The 23,382-nt window shown below is 45.8% G+C and overlaps 1 protein-coding gene across 1 annotated transcript; it reads right to left on the minus strand.

The window, feature by feature from the left end:
• Positions 1-7,904: 7,904 nt before the first annotated feature.
• On the minus strand, positions 7,905-21,111 carry LOC142564455 (uncharacterized). Its single transcript, XM_075675457.1, has 5 exons — positions 20,922-21,111; positions 18,900-19,007; positions 16,059-16,273; positions 11,090-11,373; positions 7,905-8,671 (listed from the first exon to the last, which is right to left on the minus strand). Exons 1-5 carry the CDS (start codon positions 21,109-21,111, stop codon positions 8,374-8,376), a joined length of 1,095 nt encoding a protein of 364 aa, XP_075531572.1. The 3' UTR covers positions 7,905-8,373.
• Between the last annotated feature and the right edge of the window lie 2,271 nt (positions 21,112-23,382).

Consider the following 23,382-nt stretch of genomic DNA (forward strand, 5'->3'; position numbering starts at 1 on the left):
CAACACCAGCAACATCTGCTATGAGCTACATCATCTCCTATAATAATAAATGTGGTCTCTCAAGCACATGTGGGGACACCTTCATTCGCAGAGTCTGTAGCCGCCAACACCTTTCATAATTTACCAAGCATGAACATTGCCCAATAGCCTAGTGCATCCAGCTCTCAAGCACACTGCTGCAGAAACTTTTAAGTTGGAAGTGCATGAGCGCAGAAGTGCTTGTGTGGCTACCTACAGTGCATTTTGTTGTAGCTTGCATAGGAAGGCATGAGGCAAGCTGTGTTCCACATATTTAAGTCTGAACAATGGGAAGCGGCCATCAGCTGAGATTTTTTCTCGCACCTGGCTCTAGCGTGGGGAGCATGAGGAGTTGCGACTTCGGCGTCGTTACACTGGCGTGATGGCTTGCCATGTATGTGACACACAAGGTGTTGTAACATTTCAGGTGTTACCCGTTTGTATAAAAAATATATAACATGGGATGTGTTACATCTTAGGAGTTGTGTTTATATAATAAAACCATTGGAATATTAACAAGTATGCATGCTTTTCAGATATCCACGAGCCAAATATATATATGTATGCCTGCCAGGTCTCCCGGATTATTGCCTCATGCTTAGCGAAACCCAACAGATACGACACTGATAAGCAGGGTGGCAAAAGTTTAAATGAAATCTCCCCCTAACGCCGTGGTCGTACCAAAGCTGGCTCCCAGTCTGGCATTGTGTATCTCGATATAACGAAGTCGGTAAAACCGGCACTTCGTTTTATCTAGATATTTTTATATTGAATGTTGACTCTTTATGCAAATAAATTATCATTGCCTGCAGATATTCTTATGCGGAAGGGGCGTAAAAATTTCTAATTCATTGGACAATCGGAAAAAACGAATTTCAATGTCAAAGTTGCAGTGTTGCACCAAAGGCAAACCATTGATAGCGATGGCAAAGTATTACACAACTATATCAAGTAAGGTTCCTAGTTATTCGGCAGTATAAATTGCAGGGAACATTAATTTATTACTTAAATTAGCAAGCATGATGTCGCGCACACAGGCAAATGTGAACAGATCTCACTTGATCGCGAACACGCTGCAATAACGCTGGCGTGATAAAGAGCGTGAGCAGAGGGGAGCAAATGCTTCTACTACGTCTCCGTAGAATGCATCTCTGAAGCTTCAGATTACGTGAACTCCAGGCACTGGGCGTGTACAAAGACTGTGCAGAGCCACGGCAGCTCGCGCTTGATCAAGCTAATGCGTGTGATATTCAAATCACACGCAACCAACTTAGTTAACTTGGAGTTCAAGACACATGTTCTATGTAAAACAAGAAATACTTTGTTATAAAAGCAATTTGGTTATATTGAAGGTCTTTATATCGAGGTTTAACTATATATATAGCACAAGGACCATGGAAGGCAGCCAATTACTGCCATGGTCATTGAAGAGAATGAATGGGCATAGTTGACCTAGAGATGTAACAAAAATGATCTAACCTGCTAAGAAACCTTAATGTCCCACTCTTCAGTGGCGGGCAAGAGGAACATTGAGGCACCCAGGGCTAGCTGACCTTGAACCTGAACCTGCTAAAGGGGCTTTAGAACCTGGCTGTACACAGTGCCACCATGCGCAGCGCCATCACTTCCATCGACTCTCCTGCCGGAATTAAAGGGACACTAAAGGTTACTATTAAGTCAACGTGGACTGTTGAAATACCATCACAGAAACCTCGAAACGCTTGTTTCGTGCCAAGGAGAGACTTATTTCAAGAGAAAATGCGTTCTGAAGCGTCCGCGTACCTCTAGCGCAGTTCAAATCGCCCGCCCTCCGATCGAGGAGTACTGACATCATGGTCTCATAGTGACGTTGCGCCATCGGTGAGTAGAACGGCGTCCGCAGACGGCGCTACGGCTTTTCTGCGCAAAACGCGAACGCGCGGCCAGAAACAGAGCCAAGACAGAGCCGACAGCAGAGCGAAAGCGGGAGTATAGTGGCTAGCGGAAGGAGAAACGAATTACGTCCCAAATTACGTCCCACGGCACACGGAGAGTCCGTTTTCGTTACGAGCTCGTAGCGTGGTCGGCGTGGTCTATGAGAAGCGACGAGCCTTTTCGCACTCGCAACAGGGCATAAAAATGTGCGAATCGACGCAAAACTCGGTCTAGAAACGTGCTTCGCCACAGCCAGGGCTCAATACGACCCAAGCTGGCACGACCCAGATGTCGTTTCCCGCACCGCCACCAGGCGCCGCTACTATACCTCAAACTCCAGCGCAAGACGCCCATAAGCTGGTACTTCATTCTATGACGCTAACTTCGACGCTCGTCGCAATGGACCCTGACACCGACAGATTGGCTCGCGATGGTGGGCTCAACTTCAGCGATTTGAGCACCGACGAGCGCGACCTGCTGCTGAGGGCTCGCACTGCCGGCGGCCTCGACACCGGCTCTCCGGAGCGGGAAAGCAACGAGGGCTTCCCACGACATCACATGGACGTGGCATTATCGCTGCTTGTTCCAAATGAAAGTTTCGCGAGCCAGCAGAACCCTCACAGCACGACGCGATAACGAAACTACTGAAACTCCAAAGCGTGCGCGGCGCAGAGTCGAGCGCGCAGAGTCGAGCGAAAACGAAACCTTTCAAACACCCATATTACTGAAGGGTAACGTCAAAATGTTATTTTTTCTTAGAATCGAATAGACGTAGACAAATAACATTTTTTTCCGTCTTATAATCGAATGAAATGATATTTTTAATACGAGTAGTTGAGTATTAGTAACACAAATTATGAGGAGTCCTTTCGTCATCGGGCTAGTACCGGAATGTCGCTGGGGGGTCTCAAATCGTGTCATGCATTTACCTCAATTTCTCGGTTACTAAAGCTCTGTTCACGATTATATTGACGCCTTAGACGTTCTAGAACATTGCTCTACCACTTTAACTTGAGTTTCTGGTAACCTTTAGTGTCCCTTTAAGAAGCGCTGGCCTTATTGCAGAGTTACCAGCGTATTTACGATACAAACATGGCGATCACCCGCACGAACAGCGGCATGTTGGCGGTGTCTTCAAACGCTGGGCTGGCTCGCCTGCAGGCGAAAAAGCCTTGGAGGTGTTTCATTGCCGAAGAGGACCTCTGTATCCTGCGAGTAGTTTCAGCAACGAGGCCGTTTGGCGACGATTTGAAGTGGATGACCGCGATCGAGAACCTGAATCGAGTGTACTGATGTTTTCACAGTAACTCCATCCTTGTTCGACAGGTGGCGCAGCAAACTGTCGCAAACAGCGGCATCGAGGCACCCTATTTACTCCGCTCGACCGAGCGAGTGGTCGCTGAGCCACATTCCTTTCGTCCAGCGCTTTGCTGCCGTGTTCGCTCGCCCTCTCGTACCACTGGCCCATAAAACCGCTCAGCCAGTGGCGTAGCAACGGGGGGAGGCAGTAGGGGGGGTGTCATACGTCTGAAGACACCCGAAAATTGTCGATATCCTCGCCTTCATATACTACACCTGGGGGGGGGAGGTGACAGAATTGAGCTAAGGGCCCTAGCTGCCAGATGACCTAGCTACGCCACTGCGCTCAGCTATAGCTCTATTTCCCTAATGTTGCTTCAGTATCTCGCACTGATATTTTTACGCGTGAGCGTATATGCCCCCACTCTGAAGATTCACGATGCGGGTGTATGAAGCTCGGCGATAAAAGTTGGCAGAGCGCCAATAATGAGGTCAGCGGCGCAGCTGTCACGGCGGGTGATAGATGGCCTAGATAAGGATAGGCAAGCGGCGCTGGAGATGACGCCATCGGAATAGCTGCAGGCGCGTTGCTAACACGCATAGGTAGCGCGGCGCGGAGCGGATGGCTTCAACGCCCGACATAATTATAACTCGTTACTTCGAGAGGCACGTAATCAGTTCTGTATTGGCGCTTGGAAAGAACGGATCCTGGTGAATGAGATGTGAAATAAAATAATCATTTAATAATGTATACGTAATTTTGATGTCCTGAATTGGGCTAAAAGCAAGCTAAATAATTCGACAAACAATGAGAGAAAATTAACCAATAACAGCAGAAATTAGAGAAAGTACGCTCACGCGTAGTATACGTTTTCACTTCGTGGAACGGAGTCCCCTCTTTTTTTACCTCCAAATTTCTGTGTGAGCTTTTATCTTTCTGACTCCGCTTGCCCTTCCCCAATACAGTGTAGTAAACTGGATATCTATCTACCGGTTAACCTACCTGCCTTTCGAATTTCATTTCTCTCTCTGCAGGCCGCTCTAGGCTGATTCCACACGCTTTTTCAGATTTGTGCTTTTGCGGGCTAACGCAATCCTCACTACCGTTAGCAACGTCGGTTATCAAGGAGCTAAAAATATCTTCATTTTAGAGCAGTATAGGATCAGCATATGAGTTTGGGTGCATTGTTGCATCGCGCTAAGGTGAACATTTTAACATTATGCATTTTCCTCTGCAAAAACAGCATTTCGCATGGTAAAACTGCTTGGTGATACGCACGTTTCGTTGAAGCTTGCCAGCAGTTTTCAATGCCAAGAGAAGTAACATTGACTCCAGCCGTTTTTTGCCGGAGGACTTTACCCGCACGGAATATTTTTGTTCACGGATTATTTGCTGGAGCATAACATCCTGCTGAGCATCTCCAGCCACTTCGGACCCTTGCTGTGTAAGACGAAAGTACCTCACGGTGATACATCTGGTTAGAATTAACGCAGTGATTGTTGGGATATGCCATGCTCAAGGTTGCATGGTGAGTGTGCTAAAAATTAGGAGTTTTTGCGGTTGCCACAGATGCCAGTAACGATAGCCAAGCGCAGCTGTACGCAGTATTCAGGTTGCCGAAGATTCGGGCTTGTTCGAGAGCTGTCTGCTTTCACACCCTGAAAGGACATTCAACCGGGTTCAACATCGGCAAGTTGATTACAGATACCTCCACATAACTGCATGCGCGGCTATATGATTGCATTTCTTTTTGTTCCGGCAATGCTAACGTGAGGATGGATAAGAAAAATGGCGTAGCGGCAGTGCTAATAGAAGAGCATGAAACACATTTGCATGTACGTCCGTGCAATTAGATCAACATTGCAGTGGAAAATACGTCTTGTTTGCCATATATAAGGCGGACGAAGTCGTCGGCGTATTTTTTTATTTGAAAAAGAGTGCTAATATACAAAGTGCCCTCGCGCTGCTTCAAGAAATGCAGTATGTGGAGTTCCGAAAAATTCTGAAGCACGTAGCTATATAATGGCCTTCACTTGGAAAATGCCTGGAAGGATATACTGAAGCTGTGGGCACCAATATTCCCCCGTAATAAGAACATGCTGTCGCCCCAGGTGCAAAACCTGCAGGCACCTTCCAAGTGACATTAAAATTAAAAGCACCGCAAATAGTTATACACACGAAGTCAAATCTAGCTTCACTTGCACAAGTTCCGATGTGATTTATATGCTTGAATATTCCTCCTGTAAGAAACAATATATAGGTGAAACGGGACAACCAATGAACGTGAGATTAAACGGACATATTGCGGACACAGCTAAAAAGCTTCCCAAAGCTGTCACCGAGCATTTCAACCAAATAGGTCATAACTTTGATAAACTTAAACTCTACATCTTACAGTCAAATTTCCGTTCTGAACGAGAAAGAAAATACAGAGAATCATACCTTATCCATAAGTTCAAGGCATTGCAACCAATAGGCATAAACGTTTAAAAGGGAGCTTTAGAATCGATTCACTACGCTAAATTCTTCTTTCCGTTTTCTCCCTTTTATTTACTTATTTATTTATTCCATTTCAGTATTTTCTATTCTTACTTTATTACTTCTTTTTAACGAGCACCGGTTTCTGCCGCTCCTTTTTCAGAGACTCGATAGTTCACGACCACCAGTGCAACAGGTAATAGAGGGCTGCTGTGCACACCGTTGACACGCCGACTGACTCACGGGCGTTGACACGTAATTGACAGACGGCCGTGTCCATGGCCTTGTGCACAGCACTCCTTTATTCTCAATTCGACACCCTCACCGCTGACACACCTTCGTTCGTTGCCGCACCCACCTGCCTTACGCCCTCTTCTCTTTAGAAGAACCACACCTATGTATGCTGTGGCAAGGAAAGCATATGTCCCATTAAAGAAGACAAGTCCACTTGTCGAAACGTTGGCTCCTGCTTTCACTTTGTTCTCGTTTTTCTCATCGTCTTGAACTTCCATCTGCCGCCTTCCCCGTGCTTTCCCTGGATTCACACCGACCGCTGCACGACTATCACGACAAAGGCCACGTTTACATGAACCCGACGCGCGTGGGTAGAATCGGAATTCGGGCTGACCGAGCCAGACCTTACCACGTTTACATGAACTCGCTTCTGACGGCTCGGGACAGCGACGGCATACAGCGCCGAGCCGTGACATGAACGTCTTGGAACCGGGCTGCCGGTTCCCGCTGCTGTCTGCAACAGCTCTATTTCGTGGGTCTTATCGCTACGATGAGGTTGCACTGCACCGTGCCTTGCCTTGACCTTGTCCGAATACTATAACCGCTGCCGCCGCATAAATCACGACATCCCAGTGTTCTCGCACAAGTCTCGGCGCTGGCGGGCCGGACCCCTCCGCATTTATATGTGCACTGCAAACAGGTCGGGCTAACGTTAATGCAGCCCGACACGACGCTTGTTCAGTCTGACTGGTTAGCGTGTACATAAACTAGACAGGCATATTCTAGCCCGACAAGGTGCCTCAACCCGATTCTGTCGGGTTCATCCCAACGAGAATTGGGACCCTCCCTCTACATACAACTAGATCACAAAGCACTTTTATCTAGACCGCAGAATATACAGCACACCTCACAATAAGCTCACCAGGCCTCAAGCCCTCACGTTCAGCGTGCTTCAAACCAACACGTACCCCACGCAGAACAGACTACATCACTACACGCCTGACCTATACACAACGCCATATAGCGAAAATTGTCATAGGACACTAGACGTGTATCACTTGCTCTGGCCGTGTGATCGGACCCACGCAAACAAGAATCAAGACTCCGCCAGGCTACAAGAAGCATTACGCCACATGGACCTGGCGGAGCAGCTCTGGGCCGTCCAGCGAGCCCACGATGCTGCCAGGGAGTTACAACTCCCGGTCCCAACGTGGGAGTAGCCCGCTCTATGGGGCCTTGCGCCCAGTAGCTCGCAGGACCTTTCACTAAAGCTATTCCATCCATGTAAACGCCCTGGAAGACGAGAAAAACATGATGGCAAGCGGCCTAGGTCGAGAGTATTGTGCAGTAGTAAGCATAACTGTAACTGAATTGTGCTCGGGCATTTATTTATTTCAAAAGAAACATTCTAAACACACACTACGTTACTTTTAATGCAAACAGTAATTATCACTTTTACAAGAAAAAGTATGGGCATGGGAGTGGCTTCCTTCAGCCGCCGAGGGAGATCGCCGATCTCCCTTGACCAAAAGCTCCTTTAACTCCCTTAGCGGAAGGGCAACCGTGTGACATCGATTGCATCTCCCTCGAGATTAAGAGGACGGAGTTAAAAGGAGTTTGCCGGTGCCCGTGTGACGGGGGTGTAAGGAGAGATAGCCAAAGTGCTATAAACTGATAAGCATGTATAGGTTAGCTGATTAGCTCAAGCAGGCTAGCTGACTACCTGTTAAGCCCGTCCCGTTCCGTTTCATCAACTCTGCCGGAGCCATGATAGCGTTCGGGCTCTCACTGCTGGCATGACCCTTAACTGTGCGCACACACATTGACGTTCCTCAGCAGCTGTACATATGCCACACCGTGGTGAACGTAAGACTAAATTTACGTGACGCTTTCCTTTGGACGCGCTGACCGATGGTTTTCCTTCGGTATAAGCTCGTGCTCGATAGGATGCCTCGGGTGCGACACCTCCAGCGCCGCCGGCACGCTCCTCCTCGATCACCACGCCAGCTTTCTCGGGCGCCTTCAGGGCAACGCTAAACCTTGCTATCGCTTTCATTGCTTCGCCTTCGAGTGAAACTGACAATCTTTTATTTAAAAAATTCATTTACACTTTGTTTTTCTGGCGGCTCTCTTTAGCGAAAATAAACCAGAAAGCTTTTCGAACTTATAGTACCTCGGCAACCACGGCACTGGCGGCGTAAACTTCACGTCGAAGCTTTTGCAGTTTTAGAAAGTTCCTTAACGTTAATTGTTTGGTTTGATATCAGCATACATTCAAACGCAATGTGATTTGTTACGCCGAGCATAGACTGTTGGACGAAATCTTTGAAATCGCGATGAGCATGGTTTGGGAAATGCAAGTTAGCGTCGCGCCGTCTCGTTTTTTGAATTCGTTCTGGTTACGTTGACCTATTCGTCGCTTAACATGTCTACCGGTACAGCTTAATACGTCTCCTCAATGCGCGTTTCGTTAACACTGGGGCATTTCCGAGAGTCGTCTGCCGTTTTGTTCGTCGCCTGATCGTTCTCGTCGCGAACGCGCACTCGACGAACAGCGCCAGCAAACTGGCGCCGAGTCCCACCACAAGCAAAAGAAATCCGCCCTGAAGGTCGACCATGACGAGAGGCTTGATGCCGTCGTCTTTTTCGTTCTGACACATGGTGTAGTTGCGGAGGCGCCATTCCATCTCCTTGTGGTAGGCGTGACACTCGTTCACGTGCGTGATGCTGCGGGAATGAGAGAAAGAGAGGAAGCTCTCTATTGAAAATGCACAGTGTTTAGCCAGCGTATATTCGTGTACATGTTACTGTGCAGCGAGTGGGACGAAGGAAAAGAAAGGCCCTAGAAGAAGTTGGGCAGAAGAAAAAAGGAAAATAAATGCAGGCGGTGTCATGTTGTTAGCAGTAGGGCAAGTGTCCGATGCGACGAATGTAGACGGTAAATGCAAAATAGAATGAACTACAGTCTTGATGACACGACGTGCGTGAGTCGTAGTTGAGACAGCGAACCAATTGGCTCAATATATAAAAACATGAAGTCCAGGTCCTTGCGCTGTTTTCATGGGCAAGGCCAGGGACCCAGCTTCCGTGTCAATGTCAAGGGGCCTTGGAATGAAATGGAAAAGGAAGGGGGCTACTGTTTTCTGAACCAAACTAAATGACCGCGGAAGTTGAGGCTGGTCGCTGCAGGGATAGTGAAAGTAAGAACCAACAGCTGTGCAAGTAACATCTGTTTGGTGGTATGGTCCCAGTATATGCATGACTATATAGCACTGTCACGGAGTTTTTTGTCCCTTTCGAAGACCCTAGCTCCGCTTGACGCTTCAACTTGATGAATGTGTTTGCCGTTCATGCAGCGCTTTCTCACGACGAAACCACGGTGCGTTGTCGTGAAACGCGCGCTATACGTCTTTGTTGTTTAGAAATCGCAACTGAAATTGGTGGTTTCTCTTGCTCCAACTTGATCTGGGCCGATCGCCAAGGGTGCGTTTAGTCGTTGACAAAGATGTATGGAAGTGTTCTGAGGCATTCGGCCGGGCGTTTGTGAACGCGAATGAGAGTTTCAATTGGCTTGAAGCGCGAGTTTCCGCTCGCAAAGGAGAGGTGAAAGGGCCATAATGGCACGACTTATTCGACTTCATTTTTTTTGCACTAAAAAAAGGGCCGGGGAAATGAATAAAGTGCATCGTTAGGGAATACGGCCCCAGGACGCACGCCCATACCGAAAGAGAGGCATGCTATGTGAGCACCCGCAATGAATATCAATCGTATACTCGCGAATATATTGAATGCGTTACGTATAATCGTTGCGTATATCTCAAAGCGTTGAGTATGATCGGCGCGTATATATACCTGTCAGAAAAATGGAAGCGAGTGAGAAACTTGGAGCAATCACCTGATCGCTAGACGATATTCTATCGTTTCTCGAGTGTCTCGCGAACAGAGACTCACGCGCGGCAGTATCGCCGATTTACGAGCACACGCCTACGGGAGAGCCATGACGCCGAGCATCTCGCCGTAACGCTTGGAGTGTTAAGAAAGGAGATGCAAATCACTTTTCACCCGTAACTCGTGGCGAAACGTGCGAGAACGCCGATTATAAAGTGCGCAAGCGCATGCGTAAGCACGCGACAGTTAACTTTAACGCGGGAGAAATCAGTTTTAGCAAAGGTCGAGGTGCGGCAAGCACAACGTGTAACAAATTAAGGCTTTATCAGCGCAGCAACCGCCACGATTATATTGCGCCAGGGCAGTTTTTGTCGTTATAGAAAACAATAACCACTATAAGATTTTTTTATAAGGGACCGAATGTTGCAGCTACTGAGCGACGCTAGGGAGCGCTTCGTTCCGAAAGGCGCGTTTTCTTTTTCAAACATTCAGTGCCCGTCGTACTTGCACAGCCATCATCACATGAGATTTGTTCTTGCCGCCGTACATGTACGGCGGTGACCCTCAAAGGTTTCATAGCAAAATTAAGGTGAGGTTCATAGCAGTTCGCGTTTAGAGGTACAGTATCATATCAGTTACTTTGTCACTGTACTTTAGGATATTCCGGAAGCGCATATAACGTGTAGCTTGGCTCGTTTTTCAAGACATTCCGATTCTCCTCATTGTACTAAGGGCCCCTTAAATCAACAGAATGACAGTACTATCTCCCAAAAGCACTTGACTAAAAGTCAACACAATAAGCATGCGATTATTTTGGCAAAGAGAAAGCTCTTTATATGTCTGCTAGAGTTCTAAAGTGTGATGTTTGTTGGCGCGCGACATACTCTATACAAAGCGACCAGTGTCAGTAGTCTACAAAACAGTAATAGAGTGTAAACATTGAAAGTGCCGAAGCTGGAAGAATATTTACGAAAGATTCATACTTGTAGTTTCTACAGTGTAGTTCGCGTGTTTGCGAACGCGTATATACTTGTCATGCATAACTTGTAAAACATGAAATTTAGGAATTGTCACTGCAACTTAACCACAAATCGTGCGATAGGAACATGGCGCTTAAGTAGTTCAGAGTCAGGTTTTGTCCCTTTTGTCTCGTGTCCAGTTTTCTAGCGCTGGTATTTCAAAGTGAAAAACACAGCATAATGCAATGCATTAACCATCCAACTTTCAGTCGTGGCTAAAATCGGATAGGATCCTTACAATCTGTCAAGTTTCCTCTTGAATTCCTTAGGTAACGTCTTCCGGAGGAGCATCACAATGTTCATGGTGCCGCCTATTCCCCTGGTCACGTGGTGTCGACACGTCCCAGTTTTGACGAAGTGGTCGGCGATGTGAGACTTGAGCATAACGTCCGTGCCGATCATGACCCGTTTCTTCTTTAGAACATCGTCCATTACTGACTCAAGCACCGGACCGGCCTGGTAGATACCTACAACTTGCTGGTGTCGGCTGCTCAATTTGCTGAAGGTTTCTCCTACAGGGTCCTGCGATTAATTAAAAAGCGCTCCTTAAACCTTGACACAAACACACGCAGACACGCACGCATCCCGGCAGAGCGCATATCACGACGAACGTCTGTAGATTAGCATGGAAACAATGTAGTGATGCTCTGTACTGCCATCGCTGAAACACGCGTCATGTATCAGCCGTGTACTGCCGCCGGCCACTCCTTTTTATCGCTTCTGGAAACAATGCGCCATCTCGCGCCGCCGCCGCGAAGTCTCCGCGTAGTGCTCGCCATATATTCAGACAAGTATGTCTTGACATGGTGGGACGCGAGTCCCATACCACGCGGCACAAGTGCAATTTTTAAGAAATTTCATTTGTCGTTCAAGATTGGCACACACCCATGTTGGCGCCAAGGAGGCTCATTGAAGAGCGGCACATCCGGTGATCCAAGTTAGTTTGAAAGCGGGTTATTGAAGAGCGGCACATTGCCAGTGACCCAAGTTGATCCGACGGTTGGTTTTGAGCCCGGTTCCTTCATCAGAGCAGCCCGATACTTTAGGTCCCGAATATTTCGTAAAGTGTACGCCTTTGGGCGCATTTTGTGGCTCTACGAATGTTACGTCATGTTTTACGAAAAATAAGTTCGAGTCGCAAGAACCTTTTACAGATGCTGAAGGATGGGCTAGTGCGAGAGTGGAAAAGTGCTTGCCAAAAAAGAAATTGTGATGGTACTTGTGCCGCCTTCTTGTGGCAGCGTAAGCTGCCATATACCAGATAAGGATACTTAATTGGATCGAGCAACTTTATTCAGAAAAGTTCCTGAAGCAGGCGAAAGGTATCAGCAAAGTCACTGTGATCTAACAACAATATGTTGCTCGTCAGTATCTGTTGTGCCAAGTTTGCCACTGCTTCTGTGCTGCATGTAAAGCTAAATCGTCGTCAACAAAACGCGCACGTATGCCACAGGAGGTGTGGGCTCAAGGCAGTGTTCGTAAAGGCAGCGTGCTTAGCATGCGCTTTTCAAAGAACCTCTTTCACGCTGACATGGGTCACTGTAGATGCGGGACTGGGTGGGTGCCGCTGTTCAAACAAATTGTATGACGCCGAATTGAAGTAATGGCTACGTGCCATTCAGTCTGCGCTGGACTTCAATGAACCTTTTTGATGCCAACTTGAGTAACTCGGTATGTGGCAGTAGATGTGTGCCGCTTTACAATAAACGTCTCTGAGGTTAACTTGGGTGACTAGGTATGTGCTACTAGGATTGTTGCACTCTACAATAATGAAAAAAAGATCCCATAAGTTTCTCCGATGCTGAGCGGAATCGAGCCTACGCCACAAATGTTCCTGTAGGACAGCAAGCCGACGGATTGGCAGGCTGTGTCGCAGATGCACTAAGTATGTGCCGCTTTTCAGTGAACATCTTTGACGCCAACGCTTTAGAGAGCTGCGCAATGAATGCATTGGAATGCCACTATTCAATGAACCTCTCGCCAACTTGGGTCACTGAGTATGTGCCAATGCATCGTGTGCGGCAAGCGAGGAAACAATTCTCAGCGTTCGCAGGCACCTGCGCGCCGCGCTTTTCTTCTCAGGGGACACGCGCGGATTTTTCGTCAGCGCCGCTAGATGGCGCGGCGTGTCGAGAAAGATGCGCGGGAAAGGAGCTCGGCCACGGGGTGCAGGCTTCGCTACTGTGGTTCTAGATGGCTCCGAGTGTTCTGAGGGAAGCGCGAAAAAGGAGTCCCGCTGTAATACACGCCTCATAACTCGTTTTGGGCGGGGGCAGTAGTTTGTGTCGCTATACTGAGTCAATGCGAAACGCATTGCCGTCAACAGTCATGATGGGTTCTCCGCAGATTTTTTATCATGAACCGTGTATCGCACCATTCTGAACGTTGCTATTGTGTAATGGTCGCCGTAGCGTGAACGACCGGTTTCCCTGGCTGACTAGCCGAATAATGCTTATGAATTAAAAAATAAATAGGTAACTCAATCGGTGTTATGATTTACCACTCGGTATTTTGATCACTCCGCACAATGGATAGAACACAATGCAGGCTAGAAATTTCGCATGCTTAACAGGCTACACGTTTCATTAATGACGGAAATGTAGGCGTCCAGCAAAATCCTAGGTTGTGTCATTATATCGATTAAATACGAAACGCATCGAATCGAACAGTGGCGTTTTAGATGCCAGAACAATGATCTGATTATGAGATACGCCGTAGTTGGGGACTCCGGGTTAATTTTGACCACCTGACTTTTTAACGTGTGCCTAAATCTAAGTACACGGGCATTTTTGCATTTCGCCCCCATAGAAATGCGGCCGCCGTGGCCGGGATTTGACAAAGCGACCTCTTGCTTAGCAGCGCAACACCATAGGCACTATGCAACCACGGTAGGTGCAAAACGCATTACCATAGACAGTTATTGTAAGATGGGTTCTGCCAAATTAAAAAAATGCTATTACCATTCTTAGAATACTAACCTCTATTAGGGTGTAGCTTTCTGACCACCTGGGTATGTGCTTATTCTTGTCCAATGCCCCAGAATTATTTTGTGGTACAATATACATGCAGAACAAAAACATACAGCGGCTCTGGGCATGTGCCCCTGAACGGGTACCCCATAGACAACTTGGGTCACGGAGTAAGCGCCCTGGGTAGGTGCCCATTCTCGGCCAATGCTCTAGAATAAGTATGTACCCGAACATGCAAGCACGACAAAGTAATTGATAGGTAGTGGTTATGTGCCAAATAATATATGCCCCAATAAACAATTTAAGTCTCCTAGTATATATCAGTGGGTACATGTGCCCATACACTCTTAAACAAGATTGAACCCTTTGGGTCGTATCTTGCCGCACAAGAATAATCGTCATCTGTCCTGTCCGCATTTCCATTCTTTAACGCTGCGAGCCCAGTACTTCCAAGTCACGAACGGCATGCGCGTTATCAGCATGGCAGAGCATTCTCGACAAGAAAGTACTGAGCGCAGCGCTTTCAAAAAAGGATACGCAGACAAGGTATACGACGATTATTGCTGTGCGGCAAATGTACACTCCAAAGGGTGTACATTTGTCTAAGAGTGTACTTGGCCTATGTCCCAGGTTGGGTATGTACTCAAATAGGCAGGCAGTCGGAATTCAGTTCGCTGGCTTTGTGCCACGGATTATGTGCGCCCAACAGACAACTTGGGTCACTGAGTACGTGCCCAAGCATGTCCAATGCCCCAAAGTGCGTAGGCACCCGAACAGACAAGTAGTATAAAGTCATTCAGTTGAACTGGCTACGTGCCACTGAGTATGGGCCCCCAATAGACAACTTGGACAACTGAATTTGAGCCACTGCTTGGCCAATGCCACAGAGTGGGCATGTACCCGAACATACAAGCAGGACAAGAGAATTCAGGGGCACTAGTTTGGGTATGTGCCACTGAATATGTGCCTAAACAAACAGCTTGGGCTAATGAGTATATTTCACCGGGTGCGTGTCGATTCTTGGCCAATGTCACAGAGTGGGTATGTACCTGAACATAGAAGCATGGCAATAGGCCAGAAGTGAAATTAATCGGCAGCAGCATCTGGGGAAGTGTGGAAATAGTATTGCATCAAGCGAGGTTGGTTCTTCTTGCCTTTTCTCTTGCTTGTTCGGCCTGAGCGTGCACTGAGTGAGGAGCGTTAAATTACAGAGAAGTGAAGTCGACAACAAAAAATCCATGATGTCGGCTGGGGGGCAGTGCGGAAAAGTACATCCCATTGACGTCATTTTGCTCAGACGTTTCCGTCATTAGCATTTCACTTTGCATAACATTTTAGTTTTATTTATGATGCTTTTACTCATAATGCCATTACAGAGTCAGTTCTAAGGCATCACAGATAGAAACGATGTTACAACAATAATTAGTTATCAAAATACAAACTGGGTGTTACAACACTAAATTACATCAGCGAAGTGTCAGTAGTCTAGACAGGTAGTCTAATAATCTGTACAGTAGCATAGAATTCGGCAATCAATTTTTTAACTTCTAATTCATAAGAAACGCTAGAATTCATAAAGCAGACCTTACATGGTATATGGTATTATATAAAAAAAAGGCTGTATAACATGTACAATAATGGAAGCAAACATAAACATTGAAGTTTGTAATCACATCATTATGCACTTTTCGAAGGTTTCAGCTGAGGTGCACTGCATAACCGATGATGGCAGGGCGTTCCAATCTTTTATAGTTTGAGGTAGGAATGAATTTGCATATGCGTCGATATGCAGCTGTGGCCCAATAAACATTGAGTAATGCCTTTTTCTTAGAGTTCGCTTTTCTTAGAGAGCTAAGTAAGCTGAAGTATCGAGGTTAAAGTGGTGTTTAGAAATCAAAAATAGAAATTTTAGTTTTGCCACTAGGCGCCGCTGTGATAGAGGTGGTAGTCGAAGCAAGTTTAACATCTATGTTACCGAGTCCGCGGAGGAATAGTTACATTTAACATTTGCGCTAACATCGTAGAATGGTTCTCGTAACACCCATTTCCATGTAAGCATCGGATCCGTGCAATTGGTCACGGACTCCAAGCTATGGAAACACTAGAATCATCACTACAGCTTGTAATTAAAGGTGTCTTAAGCAATACGGTTTGTCGCACGTTGCTTGATGGCTAATCAAATTAATGTGAACAGCCATCGTGAGATGGGTCCTGCCGGAACTTATTTTCCTTGCTTACCTTCAGGAGCCTCGAAAAATAAGTCAGCTTTTCGGTGGCGATCTTGACCTTGGGAAAACGCAGCAAGTCTTCAAAGCTGTCCACGTAGTCCGTTGTCTTCCTCACAAGCATTGTAGAAGTGAGCGTACAGTTGAGTAGGCCCATGATGACTACCAGAGACAGGAGCCATATTCCGACCAGGAGCCGAAACCAAGGCGCCTTGTTGTTAGGATAACCTGCAAAACGTTGTTGAACCAGTCGCGTTGCACACTTTTAAAGTATTCCTTGTACATATCTCCCTCCTCCCATATATATATATATATATATATATATATATATATATATATATATATATATATATATATATATAAGCTAGGTTTAAATGCTGTGGTCACTGCTGGTAGTTAGAGTGTGGAGGAAGCGTACAGGTGAGGAAAAGCATCGTTATCGAGAGGAATGCGGGATAGGTGGTAACGCGTGCCGATTGGTTGCCACAAGTGGTGACGTCATCAGACAGCGTTAGTGGAGTGGGCATGCAGGATTCCCGTGAACCAACTCCTACAGTGCATGAGACGTGTATTAATTTGAATGGCAAGCGTTCTTTAGCCACACCCCGATTTTTTTCCCTTCGTAGACCATAGGGGCCGCCACCGTGTCGCGCCTGCACGAGCGCTGCTGTTAGTTTGAGCAGGTGCTTCACCACGACGTCGTGCGCTCTCTCTCGTATGCACCTGATCTAGCTTAGCGTTGTGCATTCTACGCCAGGCAGTGTCATTTAATGGGAAATATAATGCGAAGAATTATTTACCTTACACGAGGCGCTTTGCGCTCACTGACTACGTAGGTTTCACTCTATGCACATTGGAGCCTCTTAAAAAAAATACACTGCGCAAACATTGCACGTGATTGTATAAATCTAGTAATGCGAAGTGTATTTGCTGGACAATTATGGGATGAATTGTTTGAAAGTTTTGGCTTGTATGTACTTCCGCTGTTGGGACTTGCTAAGGGGTCATCAGAAGCAGGCTCATCTACGCGTATGCCCTTAAGTACCCAGCTCTATATAGCACGATTGTGAAGTAAACCGCTCCAACGTCGTATGTGTAATAAAACACGTAGCGCCATCTCGATTACAAGACACGGCACATCAATGGAATGAGAGAGGACTTATACACGTGCTCGTTGCTGAAATATAGAAGCGTCATCTGATGCCGCAAGCTGTTTGACTCTATTTCTCTCAGGTATATTCATATTTATATATCTTGTAGCATTTCAAATTGAAAGAAAGAGGCTGAAAATGCGTCTGTGACAGGTATATGTATAATAAGCGTATCCTATCAATCATCAACTATTAGGGACCGGTAAGTTATCTTTTATTCAGGTCTGGTTTTGTATTTTCAGAAATGGTCAGATGGCCCCAAGGAATTCGCAGTTTCGACAGATAGACCAAAGTGCTGTCGACCTTTTTTACATGAGGCGCAAGTGATGCCACTCCTAAGCACGAAATACAAGACGCGGTGCAGGTACAGAGGATATGTAATAAAAGAAGCATTATTGGTCCCGGTTGTTCTATTTGACAGTGTACAGGTGCAAGTGCTCGCGTTGTATATATATATATATATATATATATATATATATATATATATATATATATATATATATATATATATATATATATATATACATATATATATATATACATACCAGAAAAAGAAAGCAGTTCTGGGTCCAGGTAAATATGCAGTGAAGTAGACGCGCGTATGAAGCGGTTTATTGACGTTTCGGCCGGGGTCGTCAATCGTCAGCCTTCATCATTCTGATGAAGGCCGGACCCCGGCCGAAACGTGTCAATAAACCGCTTCATACGCGCGTCTACTTCACTGTGTATATATATATATATATATATATATATATATATATATATATATATATATATATTCGATAAAGGCTGTCTAAAGACACAATAGAAAGAATTAATCGGCGCAGTCGCGCATTCTGCATGAATTTGTTTAAGGTTCTGTATTGATAGCCAGGAAGATGTGCTGCATTTTTGGAGAAATTGATTATTTATACCGTCATGGTTGGGTACTAAAATGCGCAGACAGTGTTTAAAGGCATACAGTACGAAAGACAAACGGAAACATTTCCGCTTGTGTCCAATTTCGTGCCTTACAATTCGTGACCTCAACCGCATCCCAGCCCTGCAGGGCGCTTCACTGCGGAGGCCAGACCATCTGAGCAAGGGCTCACGAATATGCTCGGCCAGGGTCACAGCCTGCGGTACACGTTTAAATCAGACGATTACCCGCTGTCGGGTAATATATCGTTATTCCGTCTTTCCGTGTGTATTTCTGCAAGAGGCGTATTTTACCTGCATGGGAAAAACACCATGCCTAGGTAGCTAATTGAAAAGTAATAGAGTTCGATTATTTATTCCGAGAGCGTGTTGCAGTTGCAAAATTGAAGCCGCACAGTAGTGAAATCCTGTCTGCTCAACAGAAATGCCAGGGGTAGCGTAGCCCCACTTTTGAGATATATGTTAAAGAATGCTCTACGAAAAACATTACCGTTAGAATTAAGTTTCCACAGAAGTCCCTTGTAGCTCGGGACAAGCTTAACTGGAGTACCAATGAAAATGTTTAGTAGGTTGCAGCAACACGCGGCACAGTTGCAATAACAACCGTCTTGCAGGCAGTCCCAGGTAGCATAAAAGTGATAACGGCATTAAAGGTGTATTATGTTCATTCATAGTATCGACCATGCTGTTGATCTTCGATCACCAGTAGGAGGTAAAAATTACCGGATATATACTGCGCAAATGTAGAATAACCTAATAACGAGGGCTAAGCTAACCATGCTTACTGTTAGGAAAAAGCAGCTTAAAGTAGATCCAGAAGTACTCGGGAAATGACTTGCTCTCGTATTGAAACAAGGACCCCGAAATGATGTCCATCTTGGCCGTGAAGAAAGCTAGAAGGAGCCAGGAGAAGAAAATACTCAGCCAGACCTGCGTTTGGCGAAATGGCAGAAGGAATGCACTGTATTGCCGTGAATGTAAAACACATAGGAACGACACGCTCGTAAATGCTCCGCTAGTTTCGCAAACTTCCTCACGTGCAGGGCCACCTGAAAACGAGACATGCCTTGGTTCGTTCTCGATGCGTGGTGGGCCGCGTGTATTGAAAGCCTACGTCAGATAAGCGTCTATGAGCCTACTAGTAATAACGGGCGTTCAGAAGGCCACGGCTTCCTAAACTCGCACTACTTCATTGTAAATCATAATGTATAATTGCTTTTGGTACATTGCTACACATCCGAACATAACGCGACTGGAGAGAGCGCGGCATGAATACTATGTGTAGGCAAGGTGGTGGAGAAGCAAGATTGACCATTTAGCGAATCAAGCTAACCAATTAAAAATCAGCAGCATTATTTTTAAGATATGTTAGTCGGTTAAGAAAAAAGTTACACTAAAAGATAACGTAGATAAGGAAGAAAAGACTTTGTCTCCATACGTTTGTTTCCACACTTTTTCCTATTCGTGAACACGTACCAGCTCGCCCAAGAACTTACTTTACTTAGACTTTTAGCAACATTGCAGTGGCGAATACAGTGCAAGTCCTTCGAAAATTATCTTTTTGCTTGAGGCTTAAGTAGTACAAATTGTTCCGTAGTTTTTGGCTATCGTGTGTGACGAGCGAAGTGTTACGAAGCTATGAGAGCGGTATAAGCTCACCATGTGTTACAATCTGCGCTACTTGCTTGTCTTGCCACTATATAGTGAGCACAAATTCCACTTTCTTCGCGTTTGGCCGCTGGGCTTCGCGGCATCACTGCTTTGCAAGAAATAAGCCAGATCAGTATGGCTGCGGAAAATGCGACAAAAAATGATTGCCTACTAAGAATGGGCACTTTGGTGAGAGCTACATATGCCCCGTATGGGCAAAATGCATGGTTCTCAGTGACATGCTAAAAAGTTAAAACGAAATATAAAACATTGTCACAAGCTTGTATAGTCTTCCGCATCATGAAGTTGACAGCGGAAGCCTGGCAACTTCCGCATTGCGATAATCGCGTGTCGGATGGTTAGCTTCGTTGTCGAGATCTCTCCACCATGAAAAGCAGTCGCGAAGATTTCCTTCACTAAAGATAGCCTATCTTCCGCCGCTTTTGTTCTATGTTATCAGTCTTGAGCGCCGGTTGTTTCACACGACAACCAATGCTTGATGGCATCACAATTTTGCTTTATTAGTGGAGCATCTTGAAATCTGAATAGCGCCAAACTAGGTGAAGCAATGCGATGTGCATGCTTATGTTGTCCTGTGTGGCACTATTTAAATTTCATGTTGAATGTTTTTCATCGCATTTATGATAGACACGCGTTGGAATACTTCAAGTTTTAGTATGACTGGATTTTCACGGGGTGGGAAACAGGGCCATCGCTATAGTATATATGCATAACGTTCTGCGCAAAGGAGAAACATTTACTTGACTATAATAAAGGGGAAAATTAGACATCTACCCAATCGTAGCAATTGCTACAAAGGAAACCCATACGGATTCCTCGAAAGAAAAGCCTCGCAGTTGAAGGAAAATTCATCCTGGTCCGGGACATTGCTACACTCTGTTTACACAGTTCGTATAAAAAGTAATGAAGCCTCGGCAAGCTAGAGGCAGCCACCTCTCAGTACTGTGCCTCCAATTGCTTCAGGAAGAGGTTTGGTTTTGGGTCTTAGGTATTCTAGAAATTAGGTATTCTAAGAGCCCCACCGTAAGCCACAGTGGCCGTTATTGTTGCGTGGGTTCTGGCTGTTGTACTTTTGAGGAAAACCGCATACGGGACAGTGGCTACTTGATAAATTCACCACCGCGTCATGTTCTTACGTTCAGATCGAAAGACAAGACGAAGTTGAAAGGGTCGACGAACTTCACCGGCTTCCATGTCATGAGGCTGACGTAATTCACATCGTATGGAGCAGAGAAATCGGCAGCCTCCGCCCTTCCTGTTGTGGGTGCCATCGGCCCGAGCATGATGTCGATGCCCTGGTGGAAGATGAATAGGCCACATATACATGGTGAAGTTGAATACGGCATCCCACGGATGTTACTGATTGGGGACTTCGTGGCCGAATGTTGAAGCTCGCGAAACCATGTGTGCCACTTGTGGCTCGGAATCGTGAAACGCTACCGATCCCTACACCTTTCGTGCTCGATGGCCTTGCTTGTCATGTGGCTGAAACGGGAAGCTTGCGCATACTGTTTTTTTGTCTAGACGACTGCTTTGCTCACACGCCACGCCGTACAACCACGTCCTGTCGCAATACAGTTCGAGGAGCTTGGTACCGATGGACATGCGCGTGCAGTCTTCAAAAGCGCTGCTCCGCATTTAAAGACAATGGAATTGTTTCACAGGCTAACCACTTTGCGCACTTCTTCACTTTCGCCTAAATAGGACGTTTATCTCTTCTCTACTAGGCTTCATCTGGTTTAACGCCTTTGATTGGTTCTAGTCTCACCTCAAATCCTGGCTTTTAGCTTGTCCTTATCGTACAGACGTGTGCATTTCCTCACACACGCAACACTTGGTAGACGATATACAATACTCACGATGCGGCTTGGCTTAGAAATTAGCATTCTTGGTAAAGAATGCCATTCTTTACCAAGAATGGACGGAGACGATTTGATATTCTTTTACAAGTGCGAAGATATTACAGGTCAGCAAGCAGCGTTCTACCAAACAAACCATTCTCAGTTATAGAAAGCTCTCGCAGGCTTTGTACGCCCGGTATTGTTATAATTAAGCAATTCGAAAGAGTGAGTTTTACTTTTTCTGTGCGCGCGAAATAACCACATTGTCCACAAGACATATTCTGCCGTTAGATAACTGACCTACCTTGCAAGAAACGTTCTAAAATCATTTATTACTTAGGTTTTGTTAAGAAAAAATGTGTGATTGTTCGTAAGGTTATTAAGAAGCAGTCTATGGCTCTACTTACGCCCCTTTGCACCATTCCGAGAAATCCGGAGAAAGTTCCGTTAGACTTGATGCCCCATATTCGTTCTTCTGGGAATAGCATTTGGGATCTGTACAACACAGAGACCCACAAAAAGCACAAATATATGCTATGCGTCCACTTTTTGGTTTTATAATGCACAAACTCTGGATTTTGAAAGGGTAAAATCACCATAAAACACAGAAAAAATTGAGTCGTACCTCAACTTGAATTTCCGCACCAACGCCTCCGCGATTGCACCAAGAGGGCCAATGATTTTTGTACCATTATGGAACTCTTCGTAGTGTACATACGGAACTATCTGTTATGCCGAAAGTAAATGAAAAAAAGCGAAAGCAATTGTTCAAGTGCTAACTTGTATCCTCGTGCCCAAGTGACAATATTTTAGAAAAAATTGCTTGATGAAACTTCAGTAAGTTCCCTTACATAAACAGAACAGCGGGATCACCTAACATACAAACACTGAGAAAATTGTACCACTCCGCTTGTTCAGGCTGTTTGAAGCTTACTCTGATCTAAGAGAAGGTAAAAGCTGGACAAACTCTCTCTTTGGAAGTGTTTTGTTTCACAAGTTTCCTGCATCAAGTGTTTCTTCAACTAATGTTTTTTACTACACAGCGTGATGTTAGTTATGGCTTGGACGTGGACAATTTATTTCAGTATGAAGAATAATAACGCAAGTTATTCACTGGTATCACTTCATTTGAGCACAGTCTCTCCAATACGAAGCGAGAACTCGAATATCGAAAACGCAGATGCTTGAAAACCTCTTCAGAGAAATTATTGCGCTTCGCCGGCGTCACTCGAGTTAAGTTACATGGGCTTCTTCGATATTACTCGCGCCGTTGTGTTTTTTTAGAACGAGAAATTGTAGCAGACAGCGTGCTTCAATGTTTCTATTGCTACTAAGCGTGCTTCGGCTTTAGGTCCCGGGTTTGATTTTGTCCGCGGCGGCCGCATTTCGATAAGGGTGGACTGCATAAACACCCATGTACTTAGATTACGGTGCACGTTAAAGGAGCCCAGGTGTCCAAAATTATTCCGGAGTCCTCCACTGTACGGCGTGCCTCATAATCAGATTGTGGTTTCGGGCCCTAAAACCCCAGAATTGAGTTTAGTGATTTTGGTATGCGAAAATATACCTTTCTACTGCGGGAAAGTAGTGCGACATAGTAAACGAAAATGTGCTCTTACTTTACCCACGTTGAATCGCAAGCAGCCTTCATCAAAGACGCAGGGTTCGCTGCTGTTAGGGACAAACATTTCATCTGGCTTGTGCAGCCTTGCGTTCAAATCGGCGAGTGAGCGACGGCGGCGAAAACTAGGCATAT

This window comes from Dermacentor variabilis, chromosome 11 (assembly GCF_050947875.1).
Source record: "Dermacentor variabilis isolate Ectoservices chromosome 11, ASM5094787v1, whole genome shotgun sequence".
Classification (NCBI taxonomy): Eukaryota; Metazoa; Arthropoda; class Arachnida; order Ixodida; family Ixodidae; genus Dermacentor; species Dermacentor variabilis.